General features: G+C 50.5%; 1 protein-coding gene across 2 annotated transcripts in view; it reads right to left on the bottom strand.

The window, feature by feature from the left end:
* LOC119402466 (putative phospholipase B-like 2) overlaps positions 1–19251 on the bottom strand; it is a 333446-nt gene that overhangs the window by 93123 nt on the left and 221072 nt on the right. For both annotated transcript variants that reach the window (XM_049418655.1, XM_049418654.1), the window contains one exon: positions 11755–11917. In XM_049418655.1, coding sequence (XP_049274612.1) covers positions 11755–11917 — 163 coding nt within the window. The remainder of the gene's footprint in view (positions 1–11754; positions 11918–19251) is intronic.

Genomic DNA, 19251 nt, shown 5'->3' with positions numbered 1-19251 from the left:
TTTGAGCAAGCGGCAGAGTTTGGCACTGATAACTGAAACTGCTGCACCTGTATCGACAAGGGCGAGTGCAGCGACGCCGTCCACATACACGTTAATAACGTTCGTCGGTGAAGGGAGAGGCCTTGGTCTTTTCGCGGGTGATGCACTTCCTGCCTCTGGAACTGCGGCACTTAGTTTTCCCGCTCAGGCGTAGAGGGACGACGGCGCATCGGCGATAGCGAGCGGCGTCGAGGCGATGGCGAGCGGCGGTTGGCAGGAGGATGGTGGTCGGTATATGAAGACATCTGGCCGGGGTTCTGACACGCGGAGAACGATGGACGCGGTGATACATACGGGTCAGTTTCGAAGGTCTGGTGGTAGGGACATACTCGACGACGGCAATATCGAGCGACGTGGCCAGGTAGCCCACACGCAAATCAGATTGGACGGCTGTCGAAAGTGCGCCATTGTCCGCTACCCTGGAGGTACATTGTCTGATGGATGCGGGGTGTTGGTCGCAGTGACACGGCGGATGGTAATAGCGCAAAGGACTGAGGCGGCGACCGTGCGGCAACTTCGGCGTAGCTTAGGGGAGCATAGACCTCGGCACATGGAACAGGGGTCGGCGCCGGTGGAGTGTCGCGGGCAGGAGGCAGAGCCGCGCAAACTTGCTCCTGTATCACCTGGCGTATGTTTGCTGGCAAAGGCGATGGCGGTTGGCCGGCTATTGATAGCAGCGAAAGCTGAAGAGAGACCTCAGCACGGACAAACTCCTTTATCTGGGGGAACAGTGACTCGAGGTGAGGAGCGCTGGACACGCTCGAGATGGTTTCGTCATACACGTGTTGGCGGCGTGTGAGAAGACGCTGTCTTCGGAGCTCATCGAAACTCTGGCAAAGCTCAATCAGTTCAGAGACAGTGCCAGGGTTCTTAGAGAGCGACATTTGAAAGGCATCATCGGAAATGCCCTTCATGATGTGGCGCACCTTGTCCGCTTCCGCCATCGTCGGGTTGACCCGGCGGCAGAGGTCGAGAATGTCCTCGATGTAGCTGGTGAACGTTTCACCTGCTTGCTGAGACCGGCTTCGTAGGCGTTGTTCTGCCCGAAGTTTGCGCACACGAGGGCGTCCAAAAACTGCTGCGATGTTGGTTTTGAAGGTCGTCCAAGTGGGGATATCAGCCTCGTGGTTTTGATACCACAGCTTGGCGACATCTGTTAGATAAAACATTACGGTGCCGAGCTTCATAAAATTCTCCCATTTGTTGGTAGCGCTGGCTCTTTCGTAAGATTCAAGCCAATCCTCAACGTCTTTCTCATCGGTGCCGTTGAAGATCTGGGGTTCGCGCAGAAGTTGGGCACCTGGACATACCATGGGCGGCGAAGCCGTGGGGGGTGTCGAGTTGGCTTTGTCAGGCATGACGGGCGGCAACTTTCGACTGCGCAATTCCAGGGCCGGGGAAAACCGCAGCAACCTCCACCGAAAATATGATAAAAAATTTGCAGTGGCTTAGCTCGGCTATGCCAGGATATATGTAGCGTTAGCAAAGGTTCAGCTCATTATTCTTAGATTTCCAAATTGTCTAGGATTATTAGCCTTCTTCTGTTCATTCTTCGTACGCTGAACCGCTAATTGCCAGGCAACTACTTAGGCATCCGATGAGATAAGCTTCTCGGCTCTTCTGCGCCGTTGAGCAGCATTTGCGCTCTCCTCCATGGCGTTACCCACCTGCAAACGCCAGTCAGAGGCGCTATCAAGCGGCTCCAGCACAGTGTCAGACGGCGACTGCACAGCGAAGGCGAATAGCTGCGCGCGCGCTGGCGCCAATACGTCTGCCATGGCTACGACGTCACTCCTCTGCAATGAGCAGACCAGCAGCGGCGAGTCACGCGTGGCGGTGGCGGAGTCTGCGCGCGCGCCCGCGCCAGTTTGTCTGCCGTGGCTACGACGCCACTCCTCCTGAACGCGCAGACAAGCAGCGGCGAGCCGCGTGCGGCGGTGTCGGAGAGCGCGTGATATGCCAGTTCCGGTGACCCAGCTGTGTAACATTGTAACATCACTGATCCTCGTGCATCCACGCGAAATCGGCTCCGGCTAGGCAAGTGTAGCTAACGCTACAAAACACTGGGCCGGGAGCGTCCGAACAGAGACAGCAAGAGCTGTACAGGCGCAGGCAGCGTTGCAGCAAACACAGGCTGGGCAGCTCCAGGTCGTGCCTCGAGTAGAGCTGGCGATGTGGCTGCAGCGCTGGGCATTCCCCTTCGCTGATAAAGGAACAAGAGAGAGCACGACGCACGTTCATATTTAGGGTATATTTACTGACGTAACGGCTGGCGGAACAGCCTTCGTCAAACTAACAAGTACATGTCAACGAGTTTCCTTATAAATACGATGTACATGAGATAGCATAGCACGGCGACGTAGATCAGCGATTACACAATTTATTGCGTGCAGTGCTCATTACGGTACAGTTAGATCTCATGCCGAAAAAATTCGGCAGATCCTACTCACTGTGGGAATCGATGTAATGCGAATCAGCCAGCAAAGAGCTGCATACATCGCCTTGTTTGTCTTTGAGCCAAATGAAATCATTCATGCCATGACATCTAGTCCACCATATGTCGCATGTTTGCCATGCACGCATGCATGCACAATCTAGTATACACCATGCCAATGAAACGAATATTTTCGTATATACAATGCATGACCTGTCGTTTATGTTCATCACGCACTCGTGTCATGCCATGCCAATTTTGGTATATATCCAGTTAACAAAACGGCCGGAAGCGCACCATGACAGTGGCATGTAAATCATACCGTACATGACATGCATAACATGATTCGCATGTTAAGACCTCTCATTTATGTTCGTCATACAGCCACATCGCGCAATACCAGTTTTGGTGTATATCAAGCTAGCGAAACGGCCGCGAGTGCACTATGAGCATGGCATGTAAATCATGTCGTACATGTCATGCATGTCATGATTTTTATGTTAACACCTTTCATTTACGTTCGTCATACAGTCGCTTCGAGTAATACCAATTTTGGTGTACATCAAGCTAACGAAACGGCCGCGAATGCACCATGAGCGCGGCATGTAAAACGTGACATACATGACATCATGTCACGGTTTTCATGTTACCGTGACATTTTCATGTTCGTCATACAGTCGCGTCGCGCAACACCAATTTTGGTATATATCAAGCTAGCGAAACGGCCGCGAATGCACCATGAGCATGGCATGTAAATCATGTCGTACATGACCTGCATGTCATGATTGCCATGTTACCACCTCTCAGTTACGTTCGTCATGCAGTCGCGTCGCGCAATACCAATTTTGGTGGATATCAAGAAAGCGAAACGGCCACGAGTGCGCCATGAGCATGGCATGTAAATGATGTCGTACATGTCATGCATGTGATGATTTTCATGTTAACACCTTTCATTTACGTTCGTCATACAGTCGCTTCGAGTAATACCAATTTTGGTGTATATCAAGCTAGCGAAACGGCGGCGAATGCACCATGAGCGCGGCATGTAAAACATGACATACATGACATCATATCACGGTTTTCATGTTACCACCTGTTATTCATGTTCGTCATACAGTCGCGTCGCGCAACACCAATTTTGGTATATATCAAGCTAGCGAAACGGCCGCGAATGCACCATGAGCATGGCATGTAAATCATGTCGTACATGACTTGCATGTCATGATTGCCATGTTACCACCTCTCAATTACGTTCGTCATGCAGTCGCGTCGCGCAATACCAATTTTGGTGGATATCAAGAAAGCGAAACGGCCACGAGTGCGCCATGAGCATGGCATGTAAATCATGTCGTACATGTCATGCATGTGATCATTTTCATATTACCACGTGTCATTTACGTTTGTCATAGAGTCGCTGCGCGCAATACCAATTTTGGTGTACATCAAGCTAGCGAAGCGGCCGCGAATGCATCATGAGCGTGGCATGTAAATGATGACATACATGACATGCATGTCATGGTTTTCGTCTTACCAACTATTATTCATGTTCTTCATACAGTCACTTCGCGCAATACCAATTTTGGTGTATGTCAATCTACTGAAACGGCCGCTAGCGCACCATGAGCGTGGCATGTAAAGCAGGTCGTACATGACATGCATGTCATGATTTTCATGTTACCACGTGTCAGTTATGTTCGTCATACAGAAATGTCTCGTCATACCAGTTTTCGTATAAATCCCTTCATATGAACGGCCGCGAGCGCCCAGAGATCATGTCATGTAAATCATGCTGCACATGACATGCGCGTCATGATTTGCATGTTAGGACCTGTCATTATGTTCGTCATGAATTCTTGTCACGCCGTACCAATTTTGGTGTATATGAAATTAACGGAACGGCCGCAAGAGCATAAGGCCATGGAATGTAAATCATGCTGTTCATGACATGCGTGTCATGATTTTCATGATATGACCTGTCATTTATGTTCGTAATAAGGCCATGTTATGACACACCAATTTTGGTATACATACGATTAACGAAACGGCCAGGAGAGCACAAAGTCGTAGGCGGCTAGATAGATAGATAGATAGATAGATAGATAGATAGATAGATAGATAGATAGATAGATAGATAGATAGATAGATAGATAGATAGATAGATACGCTCTAAGTCGCAGAAGTTCGCTAAGAAATGCTTCGCATTTAAAAAGAAAAACGCAATGTGTTGTTGGGGGCCTGTTAGTCATAACACGACACATCGTTTGCTGCAGCGCGCGACTGATAATTAATTACAAGCTCCTCATTACCGACACAGCCTCAGTTTCGGTTTGACAGAGCTCCAAAAACGACAAGCCGCCGGGTGCAACTATCACCACCTGGCGAGTGAAACACTCGGTCACGTGAGCACACAGAACAGTGACGCATTTCCGCGCGGTCTGTCGTCGTCGGGCTCATCGTCGTCTGATGGCGACGATTTTCTTGCGGCGGGGATGGAAGGAATTTTCGACGTGGCGAATCACTTCAGGTTTGACCCGCTGGCGAGGAGCGATTCGTCGGGAAGCGCGTCAAAACAGAAATGGCGGCTACGACGTCATCATAACTTGTACCGGCTGAAGGGGAAGTAGGAGGGTCACCTCGGGTCACCTCCGAGGGTGTCAATGCATCAGGTGCGGCCTATAATGCTGGATCGCGCTCACGAACTTCAAAATTCATATAAGGTACCTTCCAAGCTTTATTCGCTGTCGATATTTTGCAGATGGTACACGCACGTACACGGGAACCGATCCAGCAGGCTATCTCGGCCGCGAAATTTTGTGTCAGTACCCCTTTAAACACATGTAAGCATTATGTGCACTTTTTGATACGGTGGCTGACGACTATGAAGAATTATGGCAGAGCCCTTTGTAATGGGTTGGAAGCATTCAACAACCCACTCGTTGTGCAATTCGCATTGTGTGACGCCTGGTTACTGAATTCATGCTGCGTGACGCCTATATGTCATTTTACTCTTCTACCACGCTATATTTCATATGTTAATTGTTGCGTTGTTATTGTGGTTCCTTCCCGACATGAAGCCTGTATAATGTCTTTTTGCAATTTTTCAAAGCAGTTTCAAGCACCAACGCAGAGGGGCCAGGTTTGAACCCGTTCCATCCTGGAAACTTTTTCTTATATCGTGTGATACCGGTTACGGACACCGGCGGCGGTGGCGGAGAACAACGGCGCCAAAAACGACCCTTATTGTGGTCTCATTACAGCTTTCGCTGTAGTAAAAGAACACAAGTACTGAAATCAATTCTTCGCGCGAAAGCATACCTATGTAAGAACACGATATGGACAATTAGGATGCAAAAATGACAATATCAAAGCGCCGCGTGACAGGGCAGCCAGATTGTATGCCATTTGCTGAGCTCAGTTATTGCGAAGTGAATAAGATGAGTAGTCTAGGCTTTTTATTGGCGCATGCGCGGTAAAATACAGTCTTGTATCAATACCGATGGTAACAGGGGTGATTTATGAGCGCAACTAACTGTAAAACATGGACACATAAATATACACAATCAAAGAGGCATTACAGGCAGTATCCAAACAAGCTTAACCGATGACGCCACGGGCTGTGGGTTCAAGCACAAAACTGAACTTAATTCATCAAGTGTCTCACTTATTCATAGCTAGCTGAGATAAACAGCGCAAAAGACGACGACAGAGTAAAGGAGGGACACAACACGAGCGCTGACTTTCAACTGAAAGTTTTATTGAAGAAGCACCAAACTTGTACATTTTCTTGCGCATGCTCTCACAAGGAAAGGAAAAAAGAAGAAAATATTTCTGTGTGCCACGAGGCAACTTATCTCAACAACGTTAGCGGTTACTATAATTTAAAAAAGATATTTCAATGTCGTGCAGAGCAATTGACTGCTGACTGACGCAATTTTGTCCTGCCTTTTGAATTCTGTGGGCCTCGAATATTTCCCTTGTCAGCTGGGCCCGGTGGCGGAAAAGAACCCTCGTTCTCGAAAATTCTGGCGTGCATCCGCAGTCCCGGCGGTGTATGGCCAAGTGTGTCGCGGGCACTGTACTTCCATGTGAATTTTGGTGCTCCCTTAATCTCGTATTTACACAACGCCCCGTCTGACCAATATAAACGTTACCGCACGCGAAGGGTATGTTGTATACAACTCCTATGGCACATGGTACAAAGATATTCTTGTGCTTGATGGGGCATGCATTGTTCACCAACGGGCCTTTTTCTGCGCGTTTCTGCACCGCCGCGCAAACATTGCCGACCTTATTCTTGGCTGCGAAAACTACTTCAGTACCATGACGTGAACCCACCTTCTTCAGCCTATGTGACAATTGGTGAACGTAAGGTAGAATGACGAATTTCTTTTCCTTTTCTTTGGCTGGCGCTGGAATACCTTTCTAGTCACTCTTCAAATTTCGCATGAGCTTATCGCAAGCTAGCAAAACAACAACTTCCGGATAGTAAGCTTCTTTTAGCTTAAGGATTTGTGATTGTACGCTCGGCTGCACCTTATGATCACATGACTTAGTTATTGCATACTTCAAGGTGCAAAAGGCGATACCGTTTTTTACAATTTTCGAATGAGCAGAAGCGAAGGAAAGTAGGGGAAAGTGGATAGGAGCAACTTCACGAACAACGCGATTAATATTCTGAAAATCTTCAGGGAGAAGGCTCTTGGTTTAGAGTTTACATGATGGTGATGAAAAACATTTATTATAAAAAGAAAAAAGGAAGAGAGTTTGGGGGCCAAAGCATGACCCCGCTACATGGTCGGCGTCCCTAATCCGGGACACTGCATGACGAGGCCCCGTCTCGCGCCCGTCGCACCAGAGCCCGTTGCGACTCCAGCGAGGAGCAGTTGAGGAGGACAGTCTCCCATGCCTCTCGTGAAGGGGTAGGGGAAGGGGGCAGGTGGGGATTTTTAGTACATGCCCGCACCATGTGGAAGATATCACAGGTCTCCCCACAGTGTGGGCACCACCCATCCGTGTTCAGATCGTAGTGTTTTAATATTTCAGGACAGAGTAGAGTACCTGTCTGCAGACGCCTTAGAGTTCGCTCATCCGCCTTACTCAGCCCCTTTGCAGGCGCCGGGAAAAGGCGGTGAGTGTCGCGATAATACGCGAGAATTTCTTTGAACCGCAGCAGCGGCGTATTGGCCTCCGAGTCATAAGAGCCAGGGTGAGGAGCCCGGTGGGTAAGCGCTCGGGCGGCCGCGTCAGCGGCCTCATTACCTCGTAAGCCCTGATGGCCAGGAGCCCATATAATTCGTTTTGGGGTCGGATCAATGGCAGCCCATTTTAGAATTTGGCCGGCTAAGGGGGATATCTCCCCTGCGAAGTAGTGAGCACATGCTTTACGGGAGTCCGTGATGATGACTTTCGAATTGGGATCCGCCGCAGCAAGCGCTATGGCTACTTCCTCAGCTCGCTCTGAATTTTGTGCTCGGAAGGAGAGCCCATTGACGTGTTTTTTCTGGTGAATTACAGAGGCCGTGTAAGATCCCTCGGGCGAAGGCCCTGCTATGTCCAGGTAGAATACACCAGGTCGGGAGCCGTGTTGTCTTTCAAGCGTCCGAGCCCGCGCTTGTCATCTGCTTTCGTGCGTGTGCCCATCCATGTTACTGGGGAGCGGAGAGACCGAGAGCATATGGCGCCACAGTTCCGGAACACGCTCCGTCTCCTCTGCAGGGCAAACGTATTGGATCTGTAATCGGTTTAGCAGGCGGCGCCCGGGGGCCGTCTGCATGAGCCGCGTATATTGATTCACAAGGTGGGCCTCCCGCAACTCCTGGTAGGAGTTGAGCACACCTAACGCCCTGAGTTTGGCGTTGGAGGTGGCCACAGGGAGATCCAGAGCTCGCTTAGTCGCCTTACGGATGATGGCATCTATTCTGTGGTATTCGTGCTTGTTAGTGCGAAGGTATGGGACGGCATAGAGTATCCGGCTAGTCACGAAGGCATGGGCGAGCCGAAGCGCGTCCCTGCCCCGCAGTCCGCCCCGCTTGTTGGAAACGCGGTGGATCATGCGCCCTACCTGTTCGCCTACTCTCCGAAGTTTCGCAATAGTGGAGTCCGGTCTTAGTCTGTGGTGAATGAACAGGCCCAGAATCCGAAGCTCCTACACCTCTCTGATGGGAACCCCGGACAGACAGACGTGTATGGCTGATTTATCTCTTGGCTTCGCTCTAACATGCAGAAGCTCTGATTTGGTTGGAGCACACTGGAGTCCACAATCGTTGGCATACGCCTCGACTATGGATGCGGCCCGCTGAAGGCGTTCCTGCATTTCCCCAATGCCCCCTTCGGTGGTCCAGATTGTAATGTCATCGGCATATACTGCGTGTTGAATGCCTTCCACCCGGGCCAATTCATTTGGGAGGCGCATCATAGCAATGTTGAACAGGAGTGGTGATAACACAGCTCCCTGAGGGGTACCCCGTGTTCCCATAATGTACGGGCCATATTCCTCGTCCTCGATCCGAAGAAGAGCCTGGCGCTTAGAGAGGAAATCTCTGATGTATGCAAAGGTCCTAGCCCCGCAATCGGTGGAACTCAAGTTAGCCAGGATGCTACCGTGTTTAATATTGTCGAAAGCCCCCTTCAGATCAAGGGCGAGGATGGCTTTGTCATTGTGTTGCATAGTAGTGGGTTGTATGACGGCTCTGTGCAGCTGGAGAGTTTACATATGAAATGCCGTCGCAAAGTGCGTTGAAATTCTTAGACCTGAACCTATTCTTCCATGATAAGCAAGTATGCTGGCAATACCGCCCCCGTAGTTCCAAACCCCTACTTTCGTTCGCTTCTGCTCATTCGAAAATCATAAAAAACGGTATCGCCTTTTCCACCTTGAAGTCTGCAATAACTAAGTCATGTGATCATAAGATGCAGCCGAGCGTACAATCACAAATCCTGAGGCTAAAAGAAGCTAACTATCCCGAAGGTGTTGTTTTGCTAGCTTGCGATAAGCTTATGCGAAATTTGAAAAGTGACTTGAAAGGTATTCCAGCACCAGCCAAAGAAAAGGAAAAGAAGAAATTCGTCGTTCTACCTTACGTTCGCCAATTGTCACATAGGCTTAATAAGGTGGGTTCACGTCATGGTACTGAAGTAGTTTTCGCGGCCAAGAATAAGGTCGGCAATGTTTGCGCGGCGGTGCAGAAACGCGCAGAAAAAGGCCCGTTGGTGAACAATGCATGCCCCATCAAGCACAAGAATATCTTTGTACCATGTGCCATTGGAGTTGTATACAACATACCCTTCGCGTGCGGTAACGTTTATATTGGTCAGACGGGGCGTTGTATAAATATGAGATTGAGGGAGCACCGAAATTCACTTGGAAGTACAGTGCCCGTGACACACTTGGCCATACACTGCCGGGACTGCGGATGCACGCCAGAATTTTCGAGAACGAGGGTTCTTTTCCGCCACGGGGACCAGCTGACAAAAGAAATTTTCGAGGCCCACAGAATTCAAAAGGCAGGGCAAAATTGCGTCAGTCAGCAGTCAACTGCTGTGCATGACAATGAAATGTCTTTTTTAAATTATAGTAACCGCTAACGTTGTTAAGATAAGTTGCCTCGTGGCACACAGAAATATTTTCTTCTTTTTTCCTTGCCTTGTGAGAGCATGCGCAAGAAAATGTACAAGTTTGGTGCTTCTTCAATAAAACTTTCAGTTGAAAGTCAGCGCTCGTGTTGTGTCCCTCCTTTACTCTGTCTTCGTCTTTTGCGCTGTTTACCTCACCTAGCTATGTATCGTAACCAACTTGCCCAGTTTTCAATTCTATTTAGTGTCTCACTTAAGGCTGATGATGTTTGGTGGGCACGCTAGAAAGTGTGCCTGTACTTTCGTTTAGACCTCATGACAAGGTGTTGAATTTATAAATTAGGTAACACTCGCGGATTTCACGATCATGATGAGAATGAAAGCCTGATTCAAGTATAGTGCCCTGATTTTTTTGAAGAATGCCCATATTTGCTTGCCAGGGTTGCCTTGACCTCAAAAGAGGTGGCTTTTCTTGACAGCGTGAACTACGGTCCACACCACTGATATGTTTTAGATGCGAAGCACCTCTTTGACTTGCCTGTGTAAGGCTGTCCATCCATGCGTCCGTACGAACGCGCCGCAACGCGCTCCTGTCGCCGCAGGTGTTGGAGCGGTGCCAAGTAGGTCGCGCCGCAGCTGCGCGTTGACGTCACGCTCCCCTCGCATTGCGCGCTGACGTCACTCTCTCCCTCGCCTGCCACGCCCTCGCCGCAGCGCCCACAGCTGCCGCCACGTCCGTTCGCCCGCAACACCTGCCGCTACCGGCGCTCGCTACACCGCCGAATCGTCGGTTCACGCGCCGCAGGTGACGCGCGCCTAACGTACGCGTTGAAACATGTCTGTACGTGTCACCTCTCTCTCGCTTCACCCTGTCCACCGCTCGCAACGCTCGAGCGCACATCGAATGTTATAGTCGCGGGAGACTTCAACGTTGACGTCAGAGGAGGAGGAGGAGAATGGCTCGTCGATTACATGCGTGATGTGCACTCGCTGAAGTGCGTGTCGGCGGAACGGAAACTACCCACCACGATAAGGGGAACAAGCATCGATCAGGTCTTTGCCAACTTCGACGTCGAATGTCTGAAGGAACCTCGCAGCGTGCACTTCACCGATCACAAGGCCGTGGTAGTGAAGGCGAAACGCGCGCCAGCTCCGGTCTAGCGCCCGTGTCCACTCTGAAGAAACGACAAGACCTACGCCGACCATCGCTTCAAACGAATCTTCCAGCGCTCACCGCAGCACCCGCGTTAGCGCCGTTCAATCCGTGACGTCACCCGTCCTTAACGCTGCTGCTTCGCATCCCATCAGAGTTCCCTTTGGGAAGATGGTGTTAATGTTTTCGTTGGATTTTCTGTGAATTTGTTCATTACGTATTTCGTCATGTCCGATAAGTGTTTTCTGCTGAATCTGTTGACGATGGTTACGCGATTTTTGTGAACGCTCACGTGATGTGGTATGATGAAATATATACATGCGCGTTTCTTCAATAAACCCTCAGTTGGAAGACAGCGCTTGTCTCTGTTCGCTTTCTTGTCCCTTTTCTGTTCTGCGCTGGTTGTTGAAGATTATCGTAATCGCCGGCGATCTTTTTCGCTTATCTCCTGCTTATGTGCCTCTCGAGTAAATACGCAGTATCACACTGACCGCTTGCTTTGGCTAAACAGCTGCGTAGCCTATGATTAACGTCGTTAGAAGAATATGCCACTCACCTTGGCGTCAGTTCCACCGTGCGGGCGCTTGCCCATCTCGAAGAACGGGTACCTTCCCACCGACGGGTTCAGATCACTCCGAGCAGACAGGGCGTTTTCGGCATTGTACTTTGGCTCGCACGCGGCACACACAGCCAGCGGGTCGTTCTCGTAGTTGTTGTACCTGCGACGAAACAGGAACTCAGCTGCTAAGTTTGCCAATACATACTTGACTCGCTATAACCAAATAGGCACGAAGAAGTCAGGCACAAGAAATTATGGCGCGCTTATGTTTTAGTTATAAAAGGTGTGTACGAGAATTTACAAGGTGATGGTCGAAATTGGACGAAACCTTGATTGTTCTGCGATGCAGTAATGCGTCGTTGACGCAATTCAGCTTTCGCGTCATTTCGATGCGTAGTTTTGTGTCGTCAAGCCCCTCGAAGTCCTGTCACGTTTACTACTCTGATCGGCTTTACAGAGCAACGTCAGACAAGGGAGCGGATGTATGGCACTCGCGGAAAGTGGGCATCTCAAGTGAGAGCACAACTGAAGCCTGCAACAACGCAGTATTGCGGAAAAAATTGGGGCAGCTGCGCACTGGCGGTGCGAACACTGTGGAAACAGTGGAGCTGGCAGCCTCTTCCTCCGCGTCGATCGTGGTGGCGCGAGCTAGTGAGAACGCTCGGGCTCTTGGTATGACTGGACGCGTCTGTCGCTACCGCTTGGGTTCGCCTGCGTCGAAATAAAACAGCGACGATGGCACGGCCTCGTCGCCACCGTGACGACTCCCTGCTCTGGATTGGTGACCTGGGACGCAAGAATCAACGACCAGTACTGCACAGCTGCTACCGAGTTGCGCGGCCATGCACCAACCAGCCGACCAATGGAGGCCCGAATTCGACCAGCCACTGCCACCGTTCCGAAGCTGCTGCTTGCAATCATGGTTAAAGGAGTTTAAGGCGTCCTTGGAGCTCAGTCACATCTGACTCCAAGAATTCATGTTCGAGGTCCTGGAGTACCATCTCCCACGTGACCTCAAACGCCGCCTCACCTACTTCTCATGCAGCCCCAGCCCTTACGATAAACTCCGAGGTGCCGTGCTGCATTTTTACTTTGCGGAGTACCGTCCTCGACGGGAGACCAACCGCACGGCGCGTGGTTATTCTCCATCTGCCTTGACGCCTCCAGCACCACGGCCAGTACAGACCCTTTTCCTGCCAAAAACAACCGGCTACCCAGGCGATGGAGACCACGCTCCCGCGTCGACCGACCTGTCGACCAAGAGGCCCGCAACCGCGGAGTGCACAGCTCTTGCCTCCCATGCGCTGGTTTTATCTCCAAATCCGGTGAAACCTCTCTTCGTTACGGCTACGTCACCAATACCTGGCAATTCCACCTATTTCTCCGCAGCATCTGTGGCCGCTGACTCTGATGACAACGCATATTCATCACCAACTATGGTAATGCGCGCCCTCGGCTTCGCTTCAGAATCCTGTACCGCTGTATCGGTTGCCCTGGGCGATTCGGCGACCGTAGTCGAGCCAGCTGATCCGCCGGCTCAGTCCGCGCCTTTTCGAACATCAGTGGACGCCCGCGACACGGAGCCAACGCCTGCTGTCGCGTTGCACGCCATCCGATTTGTCAATACGATGGCGTCTGCCGCTGACACACTAGTCAACTGTCAACCCGATCCAGTGGCGTAGGCAGAAATTTGTTACAGGTAGGGGACGGGGGGAAATAAGGACTAGGCAGGTAAGTGTGGTCGAGTGTCATTTTGTGAACTGGCTTGTAGCATAGCGCGGAAATAATCGAGTTTACAAGAAGTACAGGACGAGCACAGGCGCTAACTTTCAACAAAAAAATTTTGTTTCCAGGATCGGTCATACATACGCACACAAAATCACTCGACAGTGATGACATCTTTTCGTTTTCCAATTCATGACACAGATAGGCCCTTCAGTCTTAACCAACAAACCTGAATACAATAGCTTGTACGCTGCAACCGAAAATAACTTTCAGGGCATGCGTAAAAATTCAGTTTCGTGCCGGATTGATAGGTTCGCCGGTTGCATGGGCATGCGCAGATAAGTTTTCGTGCCTTCTTTCTTTTCAGCCGTTGTGCGTCTCTTCAGTTGTTAGTCGGCGTTTGTGGTGTCCTGATCTCTTTCTTGTGTCCGTGTTTGCACGCCCTGTCTCTTTTTAGAATGAATACGTACCAAGTAGCTCAGCTCTCTGTTATTCTAAAATTCTTTAGCGGACCATGATAGGGACGCCATGCTATACGCATATGGTCGATGTCACTTTCCGTGTTATAATTTCTGATAGAGGCGCTTGGCAGAAGCAAGTTGCCCAATATTTGCTTTTAAAGCTAAATGTCCTTGACATATCTCGTAAAAAGTTCGGATGAAGTTCTTGAGTTTTTTCAAAGTAACGCTGAAAGGGGCCTATCGCGTGCTTAGTACCGCAGGGGCAGGGACACGCCGAGACCGACACGTACACGCTGCTTGCTCGAACGAAAGAGTACCCGCTCTTTATTGGGCCCGGCCATTGGGCCTGGACCACAAGTTACAGGAGGTGCCACGCTCCGGTGGCAGGCTGAATAAAGGGCTGAGCTGTGGCGACCTCTACAGGGCCTAAAAGCCTTCTCAGTCGATATTAAGGATTTGTATTATTGCATTCTGCACAGCGACTTTCTCCGCTGTGTCGAAGAATGTATTGACAGTTATATAGCCGTTTGGTTTTCGCATGAAAGAGGTGTTTCGACAGAAGGGTTTTTAGAATTGCTGTGTTTTTTCCTATAATCGAGTTTTATTTGGTGGAACAACAGACTATCTGCAGAAAAATGGGTTTTCTATCGGGGCGTGCTTAGTAACCTGTTTTTAGCGAAATTAGACAGGGACATGCGCGAACGCTTCACGGTGTTAACAGTCTTTAAGAAGGCGTTTAGGTCTATGGACGAGCTTTTAGTGGTTCTTGCCTGCCCTAGCATAAGTGTTCAAAAAGAGTGTGATGATGCGTTAACAAATGTTCGTGAGTGTTTGAAACCTCTTGACGTGACTTTCGAAGTGCCAGTAGATAATTGACTTCTTGACGTTCAATTCATGTTAAGCAGTAATTTGACTTGCTCGTTTTACTCCCCAAGGGCCAACAAACCACTCCTCCAATATCATTCGGCTCAGTCCAAGCTGGTGAACTAACCTGTGTTTCATACATTCCCTCACAAAATCGTGTCCTCACCTAATGAAGGCAAGTTTCCACCAACAAGTCACATGTCTTAAAGACGCCGGCTATCCTAAACATGTGCTGTTTTCAGTAGCGGAAAAGTTGCTGAAGCAGGAAAACTCGAACAGATGGCCCCAGACAAATGGGGGAGTTAGCGGCCGTGAGCACAACAGAACTGCTGTAACGAGCCCGGTGTGTCACCCCCTGGCTTGCCACTGACCCGATCACGACCTCTTCTCGAACGTCTGAAGTGACAGCCCAAGTTTGACAAATAATCTGCCTGCGAGGATTTCATCTCATCTTTCTGAGGATCCAGGAAAAATAGCCTCTCTCAAACCCTGCTACCAGCAGACAAACCAGACACCATCCAGGATCTTGGACAGCCATTTGCCATTCCCATCTCCATCATCTCTTGATTGCCTGACGAGAGGATCGATAGGTGGGCTGGTTGTTAATTCATATTCATTCAGCGAACTGGGAGTGCGGAAACAGACAACGGACGAGGAAGAACCACGCAATACGAGCAACATGAGAGGAGGAGGAGGAGGAGGAAACTTTATTCAGAAAAAAAAATAATAAAATAAAATGCAGGCAGTTTGGTCGGGCCCTCAGTCCAGGGCTCCGCTGGCACGAGCGGCTCGCTGTACCTGGTCAAGCAAAGCTATTTGGCTCTGCTTGTCCTCGTGCGCAAGCCATGCCTCCCACTGCCTGTGAAACATGTGTGGTTGCTTAGTGATGTGTGGGCTGTCGATGTGTTTGGGCCTCTGGGTGCACTCCCATGTTATGTGGCTGAGTGTTGGTGCTTGTGAACACCACGGACAGGTATCTTTAAATCTTGAGGGATACATTCTACTTAGATGGTACAAATTGGGAAAGCTATTGGTTTGTATGCGTCTCCAATCCCTGCTTTGTTGGCTATCTAAGTCTTTATGTGGAAGCCCGTATTCCCTTCTTTGCTTCCTTTGTTGGAGAAGGATATCACGCGAATTGGAAAGAGGTTCAACGTCATGGCCTGCCGTCGCTCGGTTGGTGATGCCTCGAGCTATACGGTCTGCCATGACGTTCCCCTCCAATCCTTCGTGAGCAGGACACCATATAACGTGATGATCTCCTGTTATGGGTTTATTTAAAAATTTGTACGCTATTTTAGGTAGCGTTCCTCGGAGAAACATTCGGCATGCCGCCTGTGAATCGGAGAGCACAACCACTGATTCTCCCCTGATTTCTGCGTTGGATATGGCTATGGCTATTGCCGCCGCCTCTGCCACTCGTGTGTAACACGTTTTTACCGACGCCATTGTGGTGTGATTTTGTGCTACAATTGCCACTACATGTGTCCCTCTGCTCGCTTTACTTACGTCTGTAAAGACGGCTTCTGGGCTATTTTGAAATGCTTTGCGTAAGGAGTCTGCAACATGAGAGGCTACATCGTCTGCGCACAGCACACGACTCGTGAACGGTCACGGCCAGACTGGAAAGGCGCGCTAGCGTTCCCGCGCTTTTCCAGTCCGGCCGTGGGACGGTCAACCTCTTCCTTCGCGACGCCAACAGACGCGCTGTTGTCGGCGCTCCAGAAGCCGCAACGCGTGACGGTTGGAGTTGCGTCGCACATGACGTTCGCACCACCAGCACCGTCAACCCTTTGTTTCGCTCGCTGCTGCTAGTGACGTGCAGTCATCGTGGTCCTCTCCCGCTGCGCGGTTCCCAGTGCCGCCCGCCGGAACCCTGACGACTCAGATTTCCCAATGGACATTTTATGAACTACCGTGCATGTACACAGTCTTTATTTGTTCTTCCTTCCTCTTGTACATAGATATCATTTGTTCTTGCTTGCTCGTATGTATTTTTGAATCGCGCAACACGATAAGGGGGGAGGGCGAGCTTATGTAGCGCAGCGCCACTCGTGGCCAGTCGACCAGGTGAAAAAAATAGCGCCCGTGTTGTGCACCTTCTTTTTCTCTGTCCTCGTCCGTCAGTGCGCTACTTAAATCATGATGAATCCGTACCAACTAGCTCAAGTTTCTATTCTCATGCAAGTGAAAAAATGTCGCCCGCATCTTCCCACGGGGGGAACTCGAGTAAATGCGTCGCAGAGTGGTGGGGGTATCGCGTGAATGTTGCGTAATTGGGTTTCGCCGAAGCGTCGCGCTGCCCGACTGATGGATCCGCTGCTCGACGTTCACGAATGGTTGCTGCTTCTCGAGCACGACGCAGCTGCTTCTCGTTCCCCGAGTGAAGGATCCGCAGCCCGTCGTTGCCGTCTCGCAGCAGCTTCTCGTGCACGAAGTTCCGGGTCCGCAGCTCGCTTCAAACGCTTGCGTTCAGCGTCGTATGCTCGTCTCTTCGCAGCCTTGTCTTCTGCGTTGCTTGCTGTTGTTGACGCCAACGGCGGTGAGGGTGGGTAACGTTGCCTGCAACGAGTGGTGGGACGCTGATTGAAGGTACTGTTGCTTTCATCGCATCTACTCGAGTCAAGCAAAAGGTCAAGTCAAGCGAAAGCCAAGTAAAGACGCCGTTGACTGAATTCCGAACGCTTGCTCTGCCGCTTATATACACACCGCCCGCGTTGGATAGAGAGGAGGGAGGGAGAGGAGAGGCCTGCTGCCAGCAGTAGACGAGCCGAGCATGCGAGGGAGGGAGAGGAGAGGCTTGCTGCCGGCACGAGACGAGCCGAGCATGCGCAGTGGGGGTGTGGACGGCGGCCGACGCCGCAGGTGCGACTAAGAAATGCTCCGCATTTAAAAGAAGAGCGCCGCGTGGTTCATGGTGGCGCGAGCTAGTTAGAACGCTCGGGCTCTTGGTATGGCTGGACGCGGCTGCCGCTACCGCTTCGCTTTACCCGCGTCGCAATAAAACAGCGACGATGTCACGGCCTCATCAGCCGCCGTCACGTCTTTCTGCTCTACAACATCTTCACTTCCCTTTCTCACCCCTTAGTATAAACGGCTACGCTATGCCTTACCCTCTCGCCTCCTCTTTTCCCTCCTAACCTCACCGTTACTTCCCCTCTATACATTACTCTACGTGTATATGCTAGACATATTTATGCCTTTGTGACGCCATACGTGGCTCTGATATGCTTTACCCTCTCCCTTCCTCCTTTTATTTATTGTTACGTTTTTGCGCACCATTTTGAGGACGAAGGCTGAATCACACGAACACAAGCGCAATTTCAACTCAAGTTTATTGGACGGACACATGATGCTTTTATACAATCGCGTACCATAGTTACAAACAAACAAACGCAAAACATTTACAAAAATTGGTTTAAAAACATAAATAATGCAAAAAAACTGTACCATATCCACGAAGTGACTGATGTTAGATAGCTTGCTCGGAGATAATCGGGCAAACCGTGCATGCTCCGCACAATTCCCCTACTGTCATATAAAGACGTGACACGTTGGTATAGTAGCGATTGTGGTCAGGTTGTTGTCGAACCACAAGTGGTCGCAGACCTTGCAGCTGTGGCCGAACGTGTGGTCGAGGAAATCGCGCTTGAAGCGCGCGTCGGCGCCACCAACTTCAGGTAGCGACCGCTTTCTGCGCTTGGCCGCTGCATCCCGCGCCCGTACCTCTTCGAGGTTTTCTTGCCGCCGCTTCCGCGCTGCTTCGGCTTCGCGGGCTTGTATCTCGGGGTCCGAACGACGCTGACGTCTCTCTTTGGCCTCGCGAACTCTCACCGCAGGGGGGTGGCGGCAAGCCCGCTGTTGCTGCCTTGCGAGCCCTCCGCTCCGCCGCGTTGTCTTCTTCGTTCATGTTAATAGTATCGAAGCGCACTGACTGACGACTGTCGTAAGAAAGAGGAAGCGCGCAGTTATGGCCCTCTAGCGGTCTCCTATCAAACTAGAACACGCGCCGGAGTGGAGCGAGCGCTGCAGGCTACAGTTGGCTATGCTCTATGTGGCTTTGCCTGCGTTAATATCATCATCAAGGCGCTCGAAGAACAAGCGGAAGAAGACGTCTCTTTCGCGCGAGCGTGCGCTGAGATGGTTATCCTTTATCTGTGTTACGCCCGGCTACTACGGCGATGGACAGGCCCCGAGCATAAGGAGCAAGCTCCTAAAATTGGGGGACGCTTAAAGCGTCGCCTTTAAGGCCAACTCCGGCGATTTTTTGGCCATGTCAAAGTAATGGTGCTTTTATGTTCCTGAGACGCTCCTGTTACGGGCCCGATAGCAGAAATACTCGGCAAATTGGAGAATAATTTTAAATAAGCAAAAAAGCGCAACACCGAAACCGAAACCCAACCGAGTGCACTGTCTACGTATGACGTAGACGTTGTTACGAACG

Source organism: Rhipicephalus sanguineus, chromosome 8 (genome assembly GCF_013339695.2).
Source record: "Rhipicephalus sanguineus isolate Rsan-2018 chromosome 8, BIME_Rsan_1.4, whole genome shotgun sequence".
Classification (NCBI taxonomy): domain Eukaryota; kingdom Metazoa; phylum Arthropoda; class Arachnida; order Ixodida; family Ixodidae; genus Rhipicephalus; species Rhipicephalus sanguineus.
Note: the sequence above shows the minus strand (reverse complement) of the source record. Positions and strands in the feature narration are given on the sequence as shown.